General features: G+C 48.7%; 6 protein-coding genes across 6 annotated transcripts; 4 read left to right on the top strand and 2 right to left on the bottom strand.

Moving 5' to 3' along the window:
* Positions 1–532: 532 nt before the first annotated feature.
* EURHEDRAFT_493339 (DUF453-domain-containing protein) lies at positions 533–1,891 on the top strand (the record flags this gene model as incomplete). The annotated part of the gene is made up of 3 exons (XM_040785657.1): positions 533–1,020; positions 1,073–1,741; positions 1,787–1,891. Exons 1-3 carry the CDS (start codon positions 580–582, stop codon positions 1,889–1,891), a joined length of 1,215 nt encoding a protein of 404 aa, XP_040642291.1. The 5' UTR covers positions 533–579.
* Positions 1,892–1,993: 102 nt separating this feature from the next.
* On the bottom strand, positions 1,994–4,454 carry EURHEDRAFT_493337 (C6 transcription factor). Its single transcript, XM_040785656.1, has 4 exons — positions 4,382–4,454; positions 4,242–4,327; positions 3,842–4,188; positions 1,994–3,771 (listed from the first exon to the last, which is right to left on the bottom strand). The coding sequence occupies exons 1-4, from the start codon at positions 4,448–4,450 to the stop codon at positions 2,099–2,101; spliced, it is 2,175 nt and encodes a 724-aa protein (XP_040642290.1). The 5' UTR covers positions 4,451–4,454; the 3' UTR covers positions 1,994–2,098.
* Positions 4,455–4,647: 193 nt separating this feature from the next.
* Positions 4,648–5,844, top strand: EURHEDRAFT_408953 (mitochondrial carrier; the record flags this gene model as incomplete). The annotated part of the gene is made up of 5 exons (XM_040780955.1): positions 4,648–4,682; positions 4,732–4,800; positions 4,862–5,005; positions 5,060–5,232; positions 5,295–5,844. Coding segments are annotated over 5 exons (896 nt in total), but the record flags the coding sequence as incomplete, so codon positions are not given.
* Positions 5,845–5,854: 10 nt separating this feature from the next.
* Positions 5,855–6,242, top strand: EURHEDRAFT_218288 (uncharacterized protein). Its single transcript, XM_040777997.1, has one exon. It carries the CDS (start codon positions 5,928–5,930, stop codon positions 6,168–6,170), a length of 243 nt encoding a protein of 80 aa, XP_040642288.1. The 5' UTR covers positions 5,855–5,927; the 3' UTR covers positions 6,171–6,242.
* A 1,286-nt stretch (positions 6,243–7,528) lies between these two features.
* Positions 7,529–8,231, top strand: EURHEDRAFT_399867 (uncharacterized protein; the record flags this gene model as incomplete). Its single annotated transcript, XM_040779961.1, has 2 exons — positions 7,529–7,886; positions 7,939–8,231. The coding sequence occupies 2 exons, from the start codon at positions 7,529–7,531 to the stop codon at positions 8,229–8,231; spliced, it is 651 nt and encodes a 216-aa protein (XP_040642287.1).
* A 5,207-nt stretch (positions 8,232–13,438) lies between these two features.
* On the bottom strand, positions 13,439–14,962 carry EURHEDRAFT_218228 (uncharacterized protein). The gene has a single exon (XM_040777996.1). It carries the CDS (start codon positions 14,484–14,486, stop codon positions 13,647–13,649), a length of 840 nt encoding a protein of 279 aa, XP_040642286.1. The 5' UTR covers positions 14,487–14,962; the 3' UTR covers positions 13,439–13,646.
* Between the last annotated feature and the right edge of the window lie 227 nt (positions 14,963–15,189).

Below are 15,189 nucleotides of genomic sequence, written 5' to 3'. Positions count from 1 at the left end.
AGGTCCAGTATAGTATCGTCACTCGGTCCAGAATTGCGATTTCATCCGAGGAGACACCCGCGCGGCGGATACTTCAACATCGTAGCTAATAAATACTTAGCTATGCAGGGCCATGAGATCATGTATTCCCTAAGCGCCTACCCAATAAAACCACAGCAGGTCTGTTGAATGATGCAGCCCACTTCATGACTTCTTCGTCCCCTTGCCAATCCCGGACATCGGTGGAACGATACGTTCCACGGAAGTTGATTAACCCCATAGCCATTCCAGTGGGCAGTGAAGTGAGTAGAGTGGGTGGATTGGTGTTCGGATGGACGGACGGAACGCAACATGCCGCGGAACAGGACCTAAGGGAAGGAATCGGTGAGTGGCTACAATGTCTTCCATCGCATGGCACTAAACTACCCATAATTCTACAGTAGCTACTAGGCCAAATGATAAATTATATATAAAAAGGATGACAGGATGACAGCACGACTCGGCACGTAAACAAGCCAATGGCCAATCCCTGATTCACCTAGCTGCTGGCCACCAGTGTTTGAATATCCATGCGAGACTCCTTATCTCCTCCAGGCAATCATGACACAGACATACTCCATTTCCCGGGCTGAATCTATACCCATCTTACAGATACTCAAATACACGCCCGAGGTACCAGTACGGAAATCCCTCCCAGCAGTATGGATGCGCGCCGGAACATCTAAAGGGCTCTTTTTCCATCGTCACCATCTCCCCGCATCAGCGGCACACTGGGAACCAATCCTGCTGTCCGCGATGGGGTCCACTAAGGAAAGCTCTCGGCAGATTGACGGAGTAGGCGGTGCGTCTTCGACAACGTCCAAGGTGGCCGTTGTGGAACGGTCGAGTCGTCCCGGCGTCGATGTCGAGTATACCTTTGTGCAGGTGGCGCCCGATCAGCCACGGGTCGATTTGACGGGGAATTGTGGCAACATTGCCTCGGGGGTTGGGCCATTTGCGCTCGATGAGGGTCTTGTCTGTGCCCCTGATGGGAAGAAGGAGGTTTGTTCAGACTTATTGACCTTCGGGATCGGGAAGAAGCTGATTTTTCCAGATTGATATCAGGATTTACAATACCAACACCGGTCAAGCTCTTGTGGAAACGGTCCAGGTCGCGGCTGACGGCTCGTTCCAAGAGGGCGGCAAGTATGCGATTCCAGGGGTCGAGGGCACGGCTAGTCCTGTCAGAATTGCGTTCCTCAACCCAGGCGGTAGTATGACAGGACGCATGTTTCCGAGCGGATTGCGTCAGGAGACATTGACGGTGCAATCCCGGGGGTTTGGCCCATTCGCCGTGCGAGTTAGTCTTGTCGATGCTGCGAATCCGTTTGTTTTAATTGATGTAGCGTCTTTGCCTGTAGACTCTAGACTGGCGGATTCTGCAGATCCGGAGCTTCTGGCACTGATTGAGGATATTCGGAGGCATGGGGCTGTGCGGTTTGGTCTTGCTGCAGATGTGCAGGCTGCGGGCCTGGTGCGCAGTACCCCAAAAGTTGCCCTTTTGTCTCGGGCAAGGGGAGATGCGGACGGTGTCGATATCGAGGTGAGGGCATTTACTATGGGCAAACCCCATGCAAGTCTACAGTTGACGGGGGCAGTATGTCTTGGTGCGGCAACGGTCATTCATGGCACCATTGCGTGGGACTTGGCCCATGCGAAGGAAGGTGGGGATAACCTGTCAAAGCACGGAATGTCGATCGGAGGTTACCAGATTGCTGGCGCTGTGCCGGTCGGTATTCGCCATCCGGCTGGGGTCATCCATGCGGAGACAATCCTGGGGATGGACTGGAAGGGCGATATTGATGTTGATCGAGTGGCGGTGTTTCGGACGGCTCGGCGGCTGTTCGAGGGTAGTGTGTTTTATAGAGCTTAGACGTGGGGGGATTCCTGGGTTTGTGTGGGCCAAAGCATGATACACTGGAACAACTTATGTAGGATGCATGCAGCTGTTAATATAGGCTGGAGTTCGTTTGATACGGGGAGTTCCGATTGACGTTCATCGCTTGGAACAGAGAAAAGGATAACGATGGTATAATGTAGTGTACAGGTCAAGATCACTCATACAAAAGCGGAATGCAGGTTAATCATCACTGAATGCATTATCCTGTGGAGATCCGTTGAAACCAAACAACATATCATCTAATTGTGGATAAGAGTACGTCTCCTCATACGGCATGACTGCTGGAGCCAAAGAACTCTGATTGGTTGAATCAGTCACAGTAGATCCAAATGAGAACTCCAGATGTTCGCACAGAGGCCCTTCTGCGGGTCTAGGCTGCGTTCGCATGAAGCTTTGAATGATCATGTCAATATCCAGCTCGGACGGTTCTATCTCTGGTGGGGACTCGTGGCTGACCGCAGGCGCCGATACTAATGGTCTTCCAGCTGAGATCGTCAGGTTATTTGATCGATCTTCCATACTGCCAGGACGGTCATCGACGATAGCGGTGCGGCCATTTAAGTGAACACCCATCCGGTCCATTAAATGTAGAATTACGTTTTGGGCTCGTCGCACGGCCCAGTTGGTCTCTTGGTTCTTCTTAAATATGTCGAGGCAGCTCTGGAGGTTGGTGTGGGCCCGACTGACGCCCTCCCGTTGGGCCGCAACTCGCACGAATATTGTCGCCGCTACATATGTGGCGTATGAGATCAGGTACGGCGCTCGTCGAATGGAGAAGGTGTGGTCGTAGGCTTGGAGCAATTGAATGATGCTGGAAGCGGCCGCCGTGCAGGTGGTGAAGGAGCTTAGGGCCACCGATGGGTCGGCAGTGTGAAGATGTCCTTCGGACACAAACGGCCGGTGAAGCAGAATAACCAAAACATTGTACAAAGCTAGTAGCGAGAGAACGTGTGGTGGCGGAACTACCCCCGTGGTACTGTTGGTGTATCGCAAGTGGTCTGGAAGGGCTTCATACCAGGTTTTCAACTGCACATCGAGTCTATTGAGTGTGGCGGTGAGATTGTGAGGCGACCGGTTTGAGCTTCGTTCCGAGTAAACCTTGTTTAAGATCTCATTTAAAACCAGCGACAGTTTACTGAGCTGCATAAATGTCGACACACTGTAGGCGGGTGATCCCGGGTATGACAGCACGTCTGAATATGCAAAAGGCTGCCAGGGCTCCAGCTCTTCATAATGGTCCAGGAAAGACAACAAAACTTTGGTATCGAAGTGCTGGAGACTAGCTGGTCGTCCTTGATATAAGGACTGGATCTTGTCCACCACAAAAGCCCCCCAAAATACACGCCGTCGGATCTCAAGATCCTCTCGCGAGAGACGGCGCATACTAGGGAGCATCGTAGCATCCACATGCATGCCCAGGTCAATGATCATTCGAAAGGCCGTGCCGGCATATAGCCAGGCCGCGCTACGTTCATCCCCCAGAGCGAACAGAGAGCTCGTCATGACCAGAAGCGCCTGGATGGTGGTGACCTCACTACGATCCAAGGCACTCCCCAGCAGCTCCTTGACCCTCATGCGAAAGGTCCACCCAGCGGTGCGGGCGTCGTCAGGGTCTCTACGCACTTCGGACCGATTGCTGAACTTGGATGCCCCAAAGTATATCGCGTTCAGAAGGAGCTTTGAAAAGTAAGGCCCGTTGGTTGCCATATCACGCATGAAAGCAGGGCGATAGGTTATCAAGAAGGAGTGGTGTTGACGGTTCCAATGCAGGGACAACAGGTGCATTCCCAGCTCAGGGTCTACGCCGTCAAAGTCCAACTTCCCTTGCTGAAAGTTCAACGTTTCTAGCTGTCCTATCTTATCATGAGATTGTCTTCCATAGATAGGTGCATGCAAGTTTGGGAAGGGGGAATCTTTACTTACGTTGAAAAGCAGCCTCTCCCATCAGCTGTTTCCGAATGGGCTCCACAGGAATAGCAGGATCAGCAAGTTCGGCTGAGTCATGGCGGCCCATACGGGCATCGTCAAACAGGGTACTGGTGAGTCCATGGTAGCTGGAGTCTCCGTTGGCGGAGATAAAAATGCCGGAAACTACGGACTGAGAATGACCCGTCTTTCCGGGTTCGGACAGCTGATGGAGATCTCCATCGGGGTTCCCCTGCAGTTCTTGCCCCGTGCCTTCTTGCACAGGTTTAGCACTTCCCTGTCTGAGTCTCTCCCGAAGTTGCTCATTTTCTGCGACCAAGTGAGCAATCCGGGCTTTGGATGGCCTAGGAGGGTCAATTCATTTGCTTTTTGAAACGATGTATGAAATAGGGAATACCGGGGTCGTGGAGGGTCGGCCATGTATACACATTCCTTGCCATATCCCTCACAGTTGGAGCATTTTGGCTTTTCGTCGCAGCGCAACTATTCGAGAGGATGAGTGGTATGGCAGTACAGCGGGGAGCGGACCTCACTCACCTTTCTTCGCCGACAAAAGCTACAAGCTTTGGCAGCTCTCCGAGCACGGGACGGGAATCTGTCTTCCATGGCTTAAAGATGGGGTATGATGCTCCGGGGAAAGGGCGTGGAGAGGAAAATATGTCAACTTTACCCCGTTCACACGGAAGGATTCGATCCGCGGCAAGTACCCTCCGTCGGCCAACCCCACATGGCCCGCTATAAGTCGGGGTTGCGAACAAAGACGGGCCATGGATTGGACCACTCAATCACTACCAGTTTTGCTACGATGACTACCCTTGTCGCAAAAAAGCCACAGAAAGTCAGTCACCCCTCCCCTCCCAGCGACTAGGAAGTTAACCCTTGTTCAGCAATACACTCCGCAGTGGGTCTCTCTGATTGCCGGGGGAGTGGCCGGGGGCGTGGAAGCTGCTGTCACGGCATGTCCAGTCGATCATCGCAGCATGGCTGATTCAGAACTAATCATGACCATGGCCATAGTATCCATTTGAATATGCCAAGACCCGCGTGCAGCTCTTGACGACTGGCACGGCTACCACTTCCAACCCACTACGACTCATCTTCACGGTTGCGCAACAGGAAGGTGTCGGTGCTTTATATACAGGATGCTCCACGCTGATTATTGTGCGTAGCTGACGATGTTGCTTGACTTATTGGGAAGGTCTGATTACTCTCCAGGGCACAACTGCCAAGGCGGCAGTACGATTCGCCTCTTATGACACCATCAGAAACCTCTTATCTGATGAGCGTGGATCTCTCTCGCCAGCACGGGGCATTCTGGCCGGTGTTGTCGCAGGGGCCACAGAAAGCGTGCTAGCTGTAACGCCGACTGAAAGAATAAAGACAGCATTGTTTGTGATCCCTATATTTCCTACAGGCTATGGAAGCCGTCCGCTGACCGGACGGTATGAAGAATCGACGATGCCAAAAATGCAAAGCAGTTCCGGTCGAGTCTGCACGCGACACAGGTGTTAGTTCGAACTCACGGTTTGCGCGAGCTGTACCGGGGCCTGGTGTCCACCACACTGAAGCAGTCAGCCACATCTGCCGTCAGAATGGGAACGTACAATATCCTCAAAGAAGTGGCCAGAGCACAAGACATTCCACCGACTGTTTTCACTACCTTTGGCATGGGAGCCCTGGCAGGATTTGTCACCGTGTATGCGACACAGCCTTTTGACACGATCAAGACGCGGGCGCAAGGGGTCCAGGGAGCAGGGCTTGCCAAGGCCGTCCAGGGCGTGGTGCATGACTATGGAGTTCGGGGATTGTGGAAGGGCAGTTCGATGCGACTGGGTAGGCTATTACTGAGTGGCGGGATTGTCTTTTCGGTGTATGAGAAGATGACATTTCTGCTGAAACCTCTCGCTCTGATGCTGTCTGGTTAATGTTTTGTTTCCCTCAATTAAAGATGCCGTTTTGGATAGAGCTCGAAGAGCTGCAATAAGACCAGTGCCAGGCACAGATAGATATTGAAGCAGGGTCTCTTGGATCGTAGCCCAAAAGGGAAATCGGGAGTCGATTATTCCGGACTAACGAGGTCTATATGGAGAGGACTAACTTGACGAAAGATGCATATTGCCTAACGAACGTACATGCGCATACACAGCTGATTGAGTGCTTAATCTACAATAAATGTGCACACGTCGACTATAAGAATCTCCTCGCCTCGCTACTCGGGCCAACCATTTATTCGATCAATCTCTATCAATCTTCTCAGATGGCCGCCGCTCCGTACACATTTCTTCTTCAACGAATTCTTTTGTACGCTACATCTAGTTATAAGTAGCTGGGCTACGGCTCTTGACAATAGGTAGCCCCTGCGCGAGAGCTGCTTGGGTTTCCAAGGCTGTCAGACAGCAAATTGAGTTTGGGGCTGAAAGAGAATTAAAAGAAGGAAAAGGGGAGAATAGAGAGCCGTGGCGGGAACTAGTGGTAAGCCTGGAGGTCCCTGCATGATCAATTTGATATACTAATGACCCTGGCAGATGCCTGTATAGAACTGGGACTTTTCTAGCCAAGCTGAGAAGGTGGCAGCTCCCCTGCCTTAGTGCTGAGGATCTCTGACGCTGACCGGTGGCCCCATGGGTAAGCTGCTGCCTTTCGGCCTGCACAGCAGTAATAGAAGTATCGCTAATATCTACTATTTTGAGGCCATGACACAGATGATAATAAAAATTTCCGATGCTAATTGAGACCAAATTTGCACGGTGGATAACTGCTTCACGGCGCCGGCCCGCTTATTAGTACCCGGCGGGCCGTGTGTCAGACCGCCCTCGCCTAGCGACAGTAGTTATACCCATGTAAACCCTACTAATTATCCAATTCTCGGCACCCCACCCGGTTGACTGGAGGGACCAACCACAAGCTTAACCCCAAGAACCTGCCTATCTGAGCGAAGGAGCCGCCCAGCAAGCTGATACCCAATCAGAACACCCACACACTTGCTGCTCGGAAACCGCAGTGTAACCATCGACAATAATATCGAATCTGGAGAGAAAAGAAGAAAAGGACTCCATCTACAGGAAGAAAAGGGGTTTTTATCTATAATCTGTGACCGCGCCAAGTGCTTTCTTTGTTTGCTTGCATGGTGGCGTTTGTCGATATCAGCCACTGAGGCGACGTTGAGGCGCTGAGCCGTCACAGTCTTCGCGACATACAAACCAGCGTGACCAGACTGTAGGCAGAAATAACGTTAGGATATCTTGCTTACTCGTATGGTAGCCTTCTTTGGCATTCAAAGCTTGCTGTGGGCCCGCAAAGCAAAAATACTGAGGTCGACCTCGTATACAATGCAAAGGCGGCTTGCCAACCAGGTGCGCAGACCAGCCCCCCAACTAGCTCAAGTTGTGCACTAAGCTGTTGACTTTTCTCGTGTTCTATATCAAGTGCAACAGATCGACATGGAAGTGAGTGATATTTGCCGATGTAAGCCCGAACACAAAGTCCATTATTAGTAAATGACTCTCCTCAACTTCACCAGGATCCCTTCTTTGCTTTTCTCGCTTCTACTGGCCTTTAAAATCCGGAAGTTTCCAAACTTTCATCATTACTCTTTCTGTCCTATGTTCCCCCCTGCTAGTTAATATACATGGTGCATGTCTTCTACTCCACTTAATTCACTTTTGATTATTTTCCTTCAGCGTCATGGCTGGCCTTGGTCCACCCTACGGGTTCGCACTACGCAGAAAAGGCTTCTGCCTTGAAAATGAATCAGGCAATAATACAACAGTGGACGGGTTCCGCCGATGCTGTCCCAAGCCCAGTGTTGAAAGTTCAGGCGCATGTTGTCCGGGGACCGATAGCTGTACACAGGAAATCAAAAACTCACCACACTGTGCCAACGAAAGCTGGGCTCTTTTCCGAAACACCAAGGACAGTGGGTATTTCTGTTGTTTGCCGGGGACAGATGGGTATCTTGCTGGCGATGGGAATGGAGTTGGGTGTGAGGATTCCTATGTTCCTGACAATTCTAATTTGTTGTGGCAGCCGAGAGTTATTACTGGTAAGATTCATATCCTGTTTACTTGGTATGAGGCCACTTCTGATATAACTAGATGCCGATAAGCCAACTTGCCCTTCTACTTCAAATTCGGGCGCTATCGCAGGTGGCGTAGTTGGTGGTGTTGCTGGGTTAGCAGTCATTCTTGCCTTGCTTTGGTATTTCATGCGTCGTTCATCACAGAAGCAACTCTCTCAAGAGGAATTGCCCATCAAAGAAGCACCAGCGATACAATCGGGCCCTGTTCTGTCTTCAGGCAAACCGAGAGAGTTGGACGGTCAAGGTTATCTGGCGGAGCTGGAAAATATTCCTGTCAATGAGTTGCCGGAAAATCGAAGGACTCGATGAAAAGCCATGGCCTGCATTATAATGTTTTTTGACAAAGCCCTATTCATGCTTTTTGTAGATAATATACTCCAGGCACTCCAGTGATTGGTGATCTCCACTCGTCTCATCTCTCTCTCCTGATTCAACGTCCTTTTGATGATCCCACCATTCATCTTACAAGAAAGTTTTACACAATGATACCCATTGCTTTCCATCATCGTCTTCTCTCAGTAGCACTCTAGAATTCTTATCATGCTGAGGAATCTGAGGAATAATCTTGATAGACTTCATATTGTTTCATAGAATCCTCGCTATCATTAGCGCTTGCCTATCCTGACCTAATCTATGACAGCAAGACTGGGGCAAAGGGTTAAAAAGATTTGTTCAGGATGAAGTACCAGTATCTGTGGACAGTATATTAACATTCTATTTTAGCAAGGTTAGTGAGGCAGCCGAACCACCATCAACTGGTGTTTTGAAAAAAAAAAAAAAAAAAGCAGTATTCTACTCAACGAGGACGTCAAGTTAACCCCAGCCAGCCTTTGTGCTAATGTATTAAGCGGAGAGCCGATAGTTCCATTGCCCACTATCATCTATACTCTAGATTTACACATCCGGTCTTCGCATCGAAGCGATCCTGGACAGGGTAAAGTACATGGCGCACCCATCTAACTGAGCAGAATTTCATTGTCTACCTGTATATCGATTGGACTAATAATGAGGTAGAGCCCATTTTAACATCCATTCAGACCCGAGAACTTGCTTGACTGTAGGTCAATTCTCGGGTCTGAAAGAGAGCATCGACTGTAAATTGAAGAAACAGCATTTCTCTCCTCTGGGTCAAATGGTGACATACCACTATTTCGCCTCAGCTGCTACACACTGCTCTCGAAGCGGTCATCCCATGATCGGAAAGGGTTCCTGTTTCATTGTCTTGCTCTACTGTCTCACGTTGATAGCCTGCGGTAAATCCTCGAGACTCGGCAAGTTTGCGGCTATATATATATATATATATATATATATATTCCCTAAATTAATTTAAACATTCGATCTGTTTTTCGAGACACGAGGCAAAAAAAACTTAAAAGGGTGACTGTCAAGTGATAGAATGCCACCTGGCAATCAATCACTCTTAGCGGCAACGAGAAAATGGCAAAAACAATTGCTTGGAAGTGCTTGCTCACATGAGCATAAAAAATATACCAAAAAAACATACAACAGCCGGGATTCGCTGGTGGTCACCCACCCAACTACTAACCGGCCGGCGTGTGGCTTAAGTACGGCTGAGCGGACGGGAAGCCCTGTTTTCCACACCCTGTGGTCGTATGTACTAACTTTTATTGCAATATGATTGTTAGCGGTTGATTTGTTGTCGCACGACCAATGGTGAGCCTCGTACTCTGTAGTAGACTAGTAGTATGTATAGAGTAGTATGTATATTAGATGTATATTAGCGGCAATATATAAGCGGTCAATATTGGCAGAAGAGGGGGGTGCGGACACTTATTGCATCCGCTGTATATAGTTAGCTTAGCCGATAAGCCACCAACCAATCAACCATTCTCCACCTACCAAAATGTCCTGTATGGGCCACTGGGTCTGAACAAAGCATGCCCAGGCCGGGCCAGGTCTGGTCTCGCGTTGCACGACTTGCGGGCAATTCGCGCTCGGTGAAGGGGAATATGGGATACACTGGCGGTGAGCATGTTATTTAGATCCTCTGCAGTTCCCATCATTTCTCCAATGATGCAGTGTCGGACAATATGCACATATGAGTGAGTTGGTGAGGTTGCCAAGGCCATTTCAAATGCCGAGGGTAACTGATCTCGTCCTCTGTTGGTCTATCACTCTAGGGGTGTGTAGATTATGCGTAAAATCACTTCTGTGGTCACTTCGGCTTTGTTGACCAATAAGTTTGATTCCGACACTGGGTGATGTAGTGGTTCGGGAAGAGACCACTGCGTATAACTTATCTCGTAGTGAAGTGGCCGGGAAGTCGCGGCCTTACGTCGCATGCTATAGATTCTGTTAGTTATCAATAAATCCCGACAAACGCAGTTTAGGGTCGGATTTCTCTCTGAAAGGCGTTTCCGTTGACATACTCCACATCACATGAAATGTTTGCGCCTTCTAATGACATGTCCCATGATGAACTCTAACTCACCTCGCCGACTTCACTGCGTACGAGAGAACCCGCGGTCTTTGGATCATTGAGACAGGGCTCGTCGAACTTGTATATAAGCAATTCGCACATGCTCTCTCTCATTCTACCTGTCAACAATGTCCATTTGATTATCGCAGATTCTAGCTTCTAAATAAAGTATTTGTGTTTCATCTCCGGATCGCACGATGTCCACCGCTATTAGACCTCGCCCAGACCCTCATGAGGGTCCAACCTTTGGACCCTCCACCCGACCCTCGCGAGGGGCGGGTATAAAACTCGCGACCCTCACCCGACCCTCGACCCTCGCCAGACCTCGTGTGGGTGACCCTCAAGGACCCTCGTCGACCCTCATTTTCATAAAAATTCCCACGCTTTACCCGATTTGGATGCATAAAAATGATGATTAATCTTAATACAGACCTGTTATTTACACCGTAACACGTTACTCCTGTTCTGCTACTTCGGATGATAGGTATTGTATGAGCCCTAGAATCAATTCACATAATAGCTTCCTACAAAATCTCTCTGATTTATATTACTTCTGATCAAAATTTTTAAGATTATATTAATTATAAGTGATAATATGTAAGTTACCATTACATAGTCAATATACATTAGTCCTTGGATATAGTATTATGATAGCTAGTTCCTGTAGAAGGAATGTACTCGATGAACATCTAAACTAGGAAAAAGAGAAGAGGACATTACTTCATTCAAAGGTATTTATCTTGAAGAGCCACGTGAAGGTATAAATAATGCAAAGTAAACAAATAGCTTCCTGAGTGATTCTGCCGAAAAGGGTGAACTATGAAAGCTGTTGAAAACCATGCACATAGCGCCGATGAAAATATATATATTTAACAGATGTATTCACGAGCGGCTATTGGAATATTTTTTGGAAGGATATCTTTGAAGTTACAGGTCAGCTTCAGTGATTTATGGCCCATTCACCTCTCTTGCCACTAAATCCTTACTTTTACCCTTTGAATAATACCAAATATACTAGTTATTGGATGGCCAAATTAAGTGATTTTGACTGCTAAGTATTGGCCTCCTGCGGCTCTTCAGCATGTGAGGGTCCTTAGGGTCACCCATGTGGATGACCCTCCCCACCCTTAGGATTAAGAGAGATTAGGAGATACTACATGAGATATGGAATACTACGTGGGATACAGGATACTATGTGGGTCATATTATGATTTATCCACTCAAAATCTCCAGCTCCCTAAGTCGCTTGCGTCATGAACTTGGGCTAGTGGAGAATAATGAATTGATATTCCTATTTAAACTAGTGTTTTACGAGAATATCGAATCTGGAGAGGAAGGAAGTAAGAAGGGGAATCTATCTATGGAATGAGGGGCTTTTATCCATTCTATGGATTCGTGGCCGCTTGCAGCATATGGCCGCTTCTAGCACAATGGTGTTACTGTGACGACTCATATATGACGGTTCATATATGACGGCTCATATATGACGGCTCAACACTGCAGCAATGAATGATACATCACAAATGCTGCTACTCAACCATGTCGGCAACAACCTCTATAAAACCCCTTCATTACCTAGATAGATTTCCTCTTCTCTTTTCTTCTCCAGATTCGATATTCTCGTCGATGGCTACAATAGTCTAGATAGGAATTCAGTTCGTTATTATCTACTATTCCGAGCCCGTGACAGGTTTCGCAAGGCCATGCTCACCCACTGATCACCCCAATCACCTGCACTCAACTAATGCTCACCCAAGCATCACCCTTAGAGCAATAGTGAGCGAAGGGCAAAAATGACGGTTTGCCACACTTAACTATGTGGCTTAAGTACGGCTGAGCGGACGAGCAATTTAAAAATCTTATCTGTACAGCCTCAGACAAGGATAATCATGATAATTAGCTGCCTGATTCCTCTAAGCTACTTGCTTCATACCCAGCATCAAAATAATGTGACATGCAGGTCCTTGGATGTTAGTCGAAGTGGGATTCTCTAGGAAGCGGGGGAATCAATAATCCGCGGCTAGACGAGGTCTTGCGTTGAGATATCTATTTTAAACAGAAAGGTAAAATGAATTCCCGCCTATTGTACGTACATGCACAGGAGGATCTGCCATCTGCGGCCATGAAAATGCGGCCTTCGCGGATTAATCACCATTCACGAAGCCGTATCTTGCGGCGTGGCTTGGTAGCCCGAAGGATCCGATGCCACCTGGTTCCTGAATCAGGACATACTGAGAATGGGCAAGTGTAGGTTTTGAGTATATGGAATACAGACAGGGGCATTTATTTGTGCTGAGAATTGAGAACTGGCCGGCGGAGTACAGAATAGAAAGCAGAAGAATAATGGTGGATGACGCTGGAGCAGTCTGTATTGCTGGCAGCACTAAAATAGACACGGCAGAATAAAGCGGTAGACACGGTTTCCACCATCACCGCCATCACCATCATCACCACGCTGAATTTCATCGCGACATCTCTCCAGTCCATAGTCCATACAGTCTACGACGGCGCTAAACGATGCATAGTCCTCAGCGCACGCAAATTCCCCACATGCGTCGAGAATATACCCTGAGAGGATATGAAACATGAGGAAAATTGCCTAAATCCGGACCAAAATGGGCGCAGACTGTTTCAATTGTCATTCCTGCGGCATAGCCTCAGGGTGCCACCCCCAAATGGCGCTCTAAGCACGGTTCAGGAGGCTATTTGGATGCCACGCCGGATTGTCCTTAAGGCAGATTTTGACAGTGGCTATTCCAACTGTGAATGCATCCCGGAGGATCAAAATGGCCCCCAAGTCTGTTCCCACTACCCTGCAATTCTCCAATAACGTGCCCGTACTGACTGTTTCTCCATTAAAGCATTAGAGTAAAATAAGCTCGTCCAATATCTAAGATCTTGGCCAATCTTGGTGTTCTTCCTTGGTGCAGTTTCAGAGCATGCGCAGGTACTGTCGCGATCCTTAGACCCCAAATGTCGACCTTGTGCTGTACGGCGTCGCGATGGTGTCCGCTGGTCAGCCTGGGGCCATTTTTGTATACAATTTCACAGCAATGTATGAGAGGGTTGGTCTATAAAAGTCTGCTCGAATCGGTCCCAGAATCGAATTCTCCATCAACAATCACAATCATCTTCACTACAAACCTTCCGATCTCAAAGCCTTCTGCTTTCTACAACTCTTCGCTTTACCGCATCTTCCGACTTCCAACCAATCCTCATTCAAAATGTATGTCGACACTTTCAAGCTTGCTACCGTGGCTCTTGCCACCATCCTCTCCGCCAACTCAGTCCTTGGTGCGCCAATCGCTGGTCGCTCTTCCAGCTTGCTGACCCGTGACCCCCGTGGCTCCCACGGCTCGACCTCCCACAAGGTCTCTGAGGTTACCGGCGCCCTCTCCGACGGTATTGGTGCGATCGCCGATGCCATGACCCTCCAGGAGTACTTGAACCAGAAGCGTTCTCCTCGCGGCCACCACCACTCTAGCTCTTCCACCGGCGAACGGGTTTCGACTTGGACCGGTGCTTTGGGGGACATTACTGGCATCGGAGCTGATGCCGCTACCATCGCCGAAGCTGCCAACAACCAGAAGCGCTCCCCCAAGGGTCACGGTGGCTCCTCTTCCGGTGGCAAGGCTCTGAACGGACTCGATGCTGCCAGCAACGTGATTGGTATTGGAGCTGATGCCGCCACTATCGCGGATGCTGTCAACAACCAGAAGCGCTCCCCCAAGGGTCACGGTGGCTCCTCTTCCGGTGACAAGGCTCTGAACGGACTCGATGCTGCCGGCAACGCGATTGGTATTGGTGCCGATATTACCACTATCGTGGATGCTGCCAACTCCAAGCGCTCCCCCAAGGGCCATGGCTCTGGCCATGGTGGCTCCTCTTCCGGCGACAAGGCCTTGAACGGACTTGATGCCGCTGGAAACGTGATTGGTATTGGCGCCGACATTACCACTATCGTGGATGCCGCCAGTCAATAGTGGCTCAATTTTCTTGGCATATTCACCATTGATTCTCTCCATTAAACGGACAGAGCGGGCGGTCACGGCGTTGGTTTGAAAATCAATTATTTTTTGCACTATGCTTTCTTGGTTTTGTTCTGTTCTCTTTTTTCTGAGCATATTTTGCAAGCGAGTAATGTTTACGAGTCTATGGAGGCGAGGCGTTGGGATGATCTGTTCTGCTTTGTTTTTACCTGTCTGTCTTCGTTTGTTTCTGTCTTATCCTACCCTCATTGCTCCTGTTGTCTATATGGCTTCCGAGCAGCTGAATATACACTATCGAAAACCAACTCTTGGTCTTTTTGTCCTTGTGGACTTCCGTAGCGAGCAGATGGCTCAAAATCGATTCGAAGTAGTCTATTATCCTCATTTAAATTATTCCATCATCTCTTCTTTTTCTTCTCACTTTATCTTGCTTGCTTATAATAACTCTTCTAAAGCTTTCTCTCACTTTGGGGTTGAGTTTATTACGCGAGTCTAGGAAGCTTAAGAAAATGATTAAGTATGGGCAATGGCAGTAGAGAACTTGGCAAAATAGTATTTGCTTGGGATATCGTCTGTCCACGATTCCACGCCGCGCTTTGTCTATATTAAAGTTTGTGCGTGATTGCAGTTCACATTTGTCTTAACAGTACACGTAGATTATTACCTATAACTATTAGCCGAGCTCGGAGCTCCTCTAATCAAACCAATCACCTTAAGTTTTATACCATTCCTTATTTACATGTGATGTGACCAGTTCTGCTGCAGCTGTGACGGCTCGACGCTGCATCAATGGCCGATATAGACAAATGGCAGTAACACACAAAGAAACCGTACAAGC

This window comes from Aspergillus ruber (assembly GCF_000600275.1).
Source record: "Aspergillus ruber CBS 135680 unplaced genomic scaffold scaffold00003, whole genome shotgun sequence".
In the NCBI taxonomy this organism is placed as follows: Eukaryota; Fungi; Ascomycota; class Eurotiomycetes; order Eurotiales; family Aspergillaceae; genus Aspergillus; species Aspergillus ruber.
The sequence above is the reverse complement of the archived record's forward strand: the minus strand, read 5'-3'. Positions and strand labels throughout refer to the sequence as shown.